At 38.8% G+C, this 7624-nt stretch overlaps 1 protein-coding gene across 1 annotated transcript in view; it reads right to left on the bottom strand.

Moving 5' to 3' along the window:
- Nucleotides 1-6433: 6433 nt before the first annotated feature.
- LOC106518074 (phosphatidylinositol 5-phosphate 4-kinase type-2 gamma) overlaps nt 6434-7624 on the bottom strand; it is a gene marked incomplete in the record, with an annotated part of 4408 nt that continues 3217 nt past the window's right edge. Inside the window, 3 exon segments of the mRNA XM_014009172.1 lie at nt 6434-7006; nt 7120-7223; nt 7312-7564. Coding sequence (XP_013864626.1) covers nt 6926-7006; nt 7120-7223; nt 7312-7564 — 438 coding nt within the window.

The raw sequence follows: 7624 nt of genomic DNA, 5'->3' as shown, positions 1-7624 counted from the left end.
TTCCAGTGAAATATATTTATGTTTGTGGTTGTAATGTGACAAAATATGGAAAAGTTCAAGGGGTATGAATACTTTTGCAAACCACTGTATGTGGATGAAATATAACCATTGTCAATTAGCTCTGAGTCTGGTGGTCATCTTGAATTAGATTGCCTCAAAACATGAATCACTTATARACACATTATTTTCTGTGGGTTTTATTCAAATCCATGAAGTGCCTCATGCATTATTTTGTTAACAGATAAATGGTTGACTTCAGTAATAATACTACTTTTTTAAGCAAAGACCTTGCACCGTGAGGAGAACTCATGGTATGTTTTGGGAACGACTCTCTGCTACTACCAGGCTGAATCTTAGCACTATATTAATAAAAACAATGGAAATCTATGCCCTTTTTGTGTTTCTTAAAGTCTGGTCGTAGGATTCACAAGATATTTTGTGATCAGACAGAGTCAGAGGTGTCAAAAGTATTCACATTCATTACTTCAGTAGAAGCATAGATAGTAGGGTTTAAAAATACTTTTTTGGAAGTAGAAGTATCACCTCAAGCTTTTTACATAAGTAAAAGTATAAAAGTACTGGTTTTAAAACTACTTAAAGTATAAAAGTAAAAGTAATGAACACTTTAAAAAAGTCATTAAGGATAAAAGCTTTGTGGACTTGGAGAAGGTATTTGACCGTGTCCCTCGGGGAGTCCTGTGGGGTGTATTCCAAGAGTATGGAGTACCAGGCCCTTTGAGACGGGCTGTTAGGTCCCAGTACAACCGGTGCCAGAGTTTGGTCTGAATTGCCGGTAGTTAGTCAGACTTTTTTCTGGTGAGAGTTGGACTCCGTCAAGGTTGCCCTTTGTCACTGATTCTGTTCATAACTTTTATGGACAGAATTTCTAGGCACAGCCGAGGTGTTGAGGGGATCCTTTTTGGTGACCTTAGGATCACATCTCTGCTTTTTGCAGATGATGTGGTCCTGTTGGCTTCATCAGATCACGATCTCCAGCTCTCACTGGAGCGGTTCACAGCAGAGTATGAAGCGGCCAGGATGAGGATCAGTGCCTCCAAATCTGAGAACATGGTCTTGAGCCGGAAACGGGTATGGTGCCTTCTCCGGGTCGGGGAGGAGGTCCTGCCCCAAGTGGAGGAGTTCAAGTACCTCGGGGTCTTGTTCACGAATGAGGGAAGAATGGAGCGGGAGATCGACAGGCGGATTGGTCCTGAGTCTGCAGTGATGYGGGCGCTGTACCGGTCTGTCGTGGTGAAGTGAGAGCTGAGCCAGAAGGCAAAGCTCTCAGYTTACCAGTCGGTCTACGTTCCTACCCTCATCTATGGTCACGAGCTTTGGGTAGTGACTGCAAGAACGAGATTGTGGATACAAGTGGCCGAAATGAGTTTCCTCTGCAGGGTGTCTGGGCTCTCCCTTAGGGTGAGAAGCTCATCATCCAGGAGAGACTCAAGGTAGAGCCACTGCTCCTCCACGTCGAGAGGAGCCGGTTGAGGTGGTTCATCTGGATGTCTCCTGGACGCCGCCCTAGTGAGGTGTTCCGGGCATGTCCCACTGGGAGGAGGCCCAGAGGAAGACCCAGGGCACACTGGAGGGACTATGTTTCTCAGCTGGCCTGGGAACACCTTGGGATTCCCCCAGATGAGTTGGCCCAAGTGGCTGGAGAGAGGGAAGTCTGGGTCTCTCTGCCCCCGTGACCCGACCCTGGATAAGCGGAAGAAAACTGATGGACGGAAGGATAAAAGCTCAGGGTTCTGTAGCATGCCCCCCCAACCACACACACACACACACACACACACACACACACCCACACACACCCACACACACACACACACACTTTTTCAAAAATTTGGAATTAATTGACTAGACTACCTGTTTCAGCCATTATCATATTCATTCTAGGCTGCATGCATCTGCTATAGTTTGTCCTGCTGGAATGTGATGTGATTTGTGTCATACTGGTGTGATGGAGTGCGTTCAATCCAATAGGGTGTCAGAATGGTAGATATTTACACTTCTCATCCAACCACAATCAAACTCACTCTATCCAAGGGGTGATGGCCCTGTCAGGTGACAGTCTGGGCTGCTGCAGCAGTGACACTGATTGGAAGCACCTGAAACTGCTTCTTCTGTCTATAAAAAGACTGAGGTGCTGTGTTGAGGCAGAGAGGGTGTTGTTGGGCCTAACCCTCCCCTCTCTCACTTCGGGCTTCCTAAATTTGTTTGGTTTGATCTATTTTGGTTAACTTAGATTTATTTTGTCTATTTTTGGTTAACTTTGACTCATTTTGTTTGGGTTATTTAGATTGTTTTAGTTTACTAAGGTCACTTTATTATGGTTTGGTTTGCTTAACTTTAATTATACTTCAACAGGATCTATTTTCTTTAGTGGTCTTTTTTACTTTATTATTTAAACAAATACAATATTTAAACAATGTCRTTGTGTCCTCTTCCCTCATRTTTGWCCYTGAGCCAGATTGTGACAATGGGCTCCGTGTAYCTGGATAGATTTCTATTTATTTATTTCTGAACAATGAAAAGCTGCAATAAAAACAAGTCCAGAAATGAAATACTTTTTGCATTTTTAAAAAGTAAGGAGTAGAAAGTACAGATAATTGAATTAGAATGTAAGGAGAAATGAGAAGTAAAAAGTAACAATAATTACTCAACTAAAGTATAAATAACCAAAATTTCTACTTAAGTGAAGTGAAGTATTTGAACTTAGTTACTTGACACCTCTGGACAGAGTTAACTAAAACACAGTTAATCATGTGCAGTCTGTTAGCTCAGAATATGTGTTGAGGATCAGTCTCAGCTACAACCAGATTAAGGGTTAGTATCTAAAAKTGACTGAGTTATAGCTATGTTTGTGGTAGGTGAGGTCAGTTAGCTATGGCGGCTATCTTGTTTCGAGACATGTTGCTAGCAGACACAAACACGTAGATAAAACATTCTCCACCTTTGTGTTTTGGAGCCAACAATAAAATTGTAGTGTTACTTTAGAGGTGCAAGAGTTTATGAAAAGAGTGTGTGTAAAATGTTAGACAAAGCCTCACACGGTGATTTTCTGATTCTCTTCAACACGYTGGTCCAAAGTCTCCAGTTGGTGTTCAGCTATGATGACATCTGGTGATTGGTGATTCACACCACCCTGTCACAACTCATCAAACTGGTTTGTGATTCACTGATTTATATTGGGGAGGAACAACTTTACAGTTTCCAAGAAGATAAAAGTGTTTGTTTCATGATGGAAATACTGTAAGTAATTACTGAGTGATTCATAGGTCAGAGTTAACTTAATAAACAGGAAAAAAGTTCTTCTGAAAATGAGAAACAAAGCAGCTGAAATCTAAATAAAAACTTCAATTTTAAGACCACTTTAAAATGATTGCAAAAAGGTTTTGGCTCCTTTTACATAAAATATAAAAATATAGTGAAATCACATTTGAAAATGCAGTCAGTGCTGAATGATGAAAGAAACTAAAACTGAATTGTTAAAGCAGAACTAAACAGGAAAGTGACTCATCAGCATCAAGGTCACACAGGTTTGTCAGCTGCCGTAAATTGTTTCCTTGAATGATGTTGGTTTACTGAAAGTTGAATTTGTGCTATAAAGTTTTAATTAATTCAATAATCTGAGTCTTAGAATATAAATAAAACAGACTTTATGTTCATTTAATTGAGTAAAATAGGGCTTGCAAAAAATCAGGCAGTTTTAAAGGAAGTTTGGAGTTTTCTCATAAGTCCAGATGAGTTAAAATGATTTCTGACAATTTTATGTTGACATGAACCAAAACACTTTATGAGCTGAAGAGGAGCCAGAATTAAACTCTGCTACAACTATACACTAAAGTCAAACAAGAGATTTACCTTCAGAAATGACATTTTACGTTAAAATGCAGAGTAGCCTAAATGATGAGTGCTGAATGACTTTACTAAAATCTGCTGAAGAAACTGAAACTGGGATGTTACACTCAGAGCAAGCAGAACAACAGCTAAAATCAGCAGAACAGAGGATAAAAATTAAAAGCAAAAGGACAATAATTAAAAACTTAGTTTCACAACAGTAGCTAAAAGCAGCAGAATGCTGAATTCAACTAAACAAATAATAATACTTAGCACAACAGCAGCTGAAAGCTAAATTTAGTAGAACATTAGCTATGCTGAAGTTAGAACAATTGCTAAAAGTTAAAAATACAAAAGTAGCTAAAAGTCTAAATCTGCACAACAGTAGCTAAAAGCTAAATTAAGTACGACTGTAGCTAAAGGCAAAAAAGTAAATCAGCAGCAAAAAAGCTAAAGTTAGTACAAGAGTAACTAAAAGCTTCAATTTGCACAATACTGAGCTAAACTGCCAAAAGCTGAAGTTAGCACAACAATAGCTAAAAGCTTAGATTTGCACAAGAGTAGTTGACAGCTAAATTTAGTACAACAGCAGCTAAAGATAAAAAATATAGTAAATCAGAATCTAAAAGCTAAAATTGTCTAAACTGTAGCTTAAAGCATGAAAAGAGAAAATTAGAGGAAGTGTCCTTTTTTAAAGGAATTGAAATTTGAAATAACTTCAATGTATTTTTAATGAGGAAAATATTTGTTAATGAAGTTTAATATTTTATAAAGTACAAATGCTACAAAATTCAACATTCTTAGCTCACTGTATCTCCTAAATGAGCTGAACACTTCTGACATCTAAATGCTAAAAGTAGCTGAAAGTACTTAAGCAAATGGAAGCCAAAAACTGCATGAGGATAAAAATACAAACAGCAAAACAAAAATGTAAACACTGCCCCAACATTCAAACAGTACTGTGCTAAATTCAGTCTCTYAGTTTGTTCCTCTCGTTATATTTTTATAATTTCAGAAATTAAACTCATCTTGGATTCACTCTCAACTCTTTTTGTTTAGTTTTTTTTTTAGTCTGAACTCCATGTCCCTGTTCTACCTCACTGTCCACCTGGCTGTTGGCCATAAGTGATTTTTTTTTTAGTTTTTGTGGATTCTTAAAAAAGTAGCTTCTCTGATGTGTGTCAGGAGTGCTGGGGCAAGAGCTGGGACTAAATAAGAACAGAAATTAATGCTTCAACGTTAGGATGAAATGTCAGAGGAAAACATGCAGAGTTGGAGCCACAAATCAATCCTTGTTTAAACGCAATGATTTGTTAGAGTTACACACAGTTAAATTTATGACTCTTGACATAAATCAACATCATGTGGCCGCAGAGTAAATGTGGCTAACAGGCTGTAAATCCAAACTGACATGAAAGCCTTTTGATCAATATCAAGATATTAAGCTTTCAGGTTTTCCTTTTTCTCCCTGCAACCTGCTCACATTGCACAGCAGCAAAACTAAACGTCCACACCACAGAGAATTATTCTTTCCCACAGAAAAATCAGCTTCTTAGCAACCTGAAACAAATTTATTTATTTGTTATTATTATTTTCTTATTAACCATAAAACACATTACAATAATGCCTGAGACCAAACTATTTAAGAAGGGATCCTATATAATTATTTTTTTATATTTTGTTGGGTGTATAACCTTTACATTATTGCACCAACAGATTCAAAACTGTTGCAAAGAAAAAACTTCAGCTGTTTACCTGTTGTAGATGGTTCTTTCAACGACCACAATAAAAAAACAAGTTTTATTCTGACTGGACTGACAAGATAACTGTTAGTCATATTAATATAATATAATATAATATAATATAATATAATATAATATAATATAATATAATATAATATAATATAATATAATATAATATAATATAATATAATATAATATAATATAATATAATATAATAACAGCAGGTGGCATGGTGGCTCATTAGGTAGAGATGATGCCTCTCAACAAGAAGGTTGCCAGTTCAAATCCCAGCCCAGGGACCTTTCTGGGTAGAGTTTGCATGTTCTCTCCGTGCATGTGTGGGCTTTCTCCAGGCACTCCGGCTTCCTCCCACAGACCAAAAACATGACTGTTAGGTTAATTGATAACTCTAGATTGTCCCTAGGTGTGAGTGAGAGAGTGAATGGTTGTGTGTCTCTGTGATGGATCTACCCCGCCCCTCGCACTGTGACTGCTGGATGTGGGCACCAGTGACCCCCGCGAACCTGAAAGGAATAAGTGTGTACAGAAAATGGATAGATAATATAAAATTAGTATAGAATGCCTCAGGCTGTGCAGAAAATGCTACAACTAGATGTTGCAGCTACATAAAGTTTTATAAAGAAACCTTCACATAAACCATTAGAGATTTGGGTTGTTTTAAAATGGTAGTATTCCACTTTGTTCTTGGCCTCCTTTAGGTCGTCGGTCCAGTCAGAACGTTTTGTGCACACTGTGTTTTGGGGAAAAAACTATTTTACTGATAATTTCTGTGCCTCTATTTCCAGTGATTCTGTGTGGACAGAAGAAACAGAGCTTTTCAGAAAGAATGATGCAGAAGTCTTTTTTTTATTTTTATTTTTTTACACTTCTATTTTGTGTCCTAGAAAACCAAATTGTTTCTGGTTTCACAGTGTTTTTTTTCTGGGTCTGTCTCTCTTTTCTTTGATTGTGTCAACATCAAACTTTGATCATGTGCTGAAAATGCTGAGAACAGAGAAGAAACTTTGCAAAGGTTTAACTAAAACCTAGTTTTGTTAGAATTTCTGAACAGAGAATATATAAATGTGTGAAAAAATACATTTATTAACACATCCAGAGTAGTGTAGACAAGGTCTTAATCTCTATTTCTCCAAACTGCAACTGTACACGCAGCTATCTACTGCAGGTAAGATATTATTTGTTCAGAATGTTTCCACAGAAGCTCACCACAAAAGATCCAAACTAAGCAGCTAATCTTTCATGCTCCTTGTGGTTGAATTGACTCAGTAGCAGTGTTGTAGTTAAACTACTGATGCATTAAAAGCAGATAAATCCTTAAATCAGGCGAAGATCTTTGTGATGAACTCTTTGAAGCGTTTAGCGTACTGCTCAGGGTGAACGGTTGTGATTTCTGCTCCAGTCTACAACACAGAAACACAAGTGATTAAAACAAAGCAGGTGAACAGAACACGAAAACAGCCATTTATATTTCTATGCCAACCAGTCGCTTCAAAGAGTAAWAGAGATCTCTCACCCCGTTTTTGACAGCCTTGGCAGCGTGAGCAGCTTTCTTCTTGGTGTCGTACTGCGTCAGCACGTCAATCAGACCCATGAAGTACACCTCTCTCCTGGGGGCAGCTACAAGATCGTGATTCACAGCTCTGCGTGAGACGACGTTTCTCTAGAAGCTTTGTGGGGGCGGGGGAACCCAGCTGGCATCACTCACCTGCAGCACTCTGAGTCGCGTACACGTCCACGTAAGGATCAAATTCTCCAGGACCCATGGCTTTGAAGGACTTCATGTAGCCTGCGATGCCCTCAGGTGAGGTAGAGGAAGGAGCAGCCGCCAGGTCATGTTCACCCTCCTCTTCCTCCTCGATGGATGACTCCTCAGCCTCCTCCTCCTCTCTCTCAGCTCTCTGAACATCATGGATACCCAGCAGCAGGCTGTAGTCCATGATCCTCATTCGCACCAGGAACTGCAGCGACACACACACACACACACACACACACACACACACACACACACACACACACAC

This window comes from Austrofundulus limnaeus, unplaced genomic scaffold, assembly GCF_001266775.1.
Source record: "Austrofundulus limnaeus strain Quisiro unplaced genomic scaffold, Austrofundulus_limnaeus-1.0 Scaffold55, whole genome shotgun sequence".
NCBI classification, from domain to species: Eukaryota; Metazoa; Chordata; class Actinopteri; order Cyprinodontiformes; family Rivulidae; genus Austrofundulus; species Austrofundulus limnaeus.
Note: the sequence above shows the minus strand (reverse complement) of the source record. Positions and strands in the feature narration are given on the sequence as shown.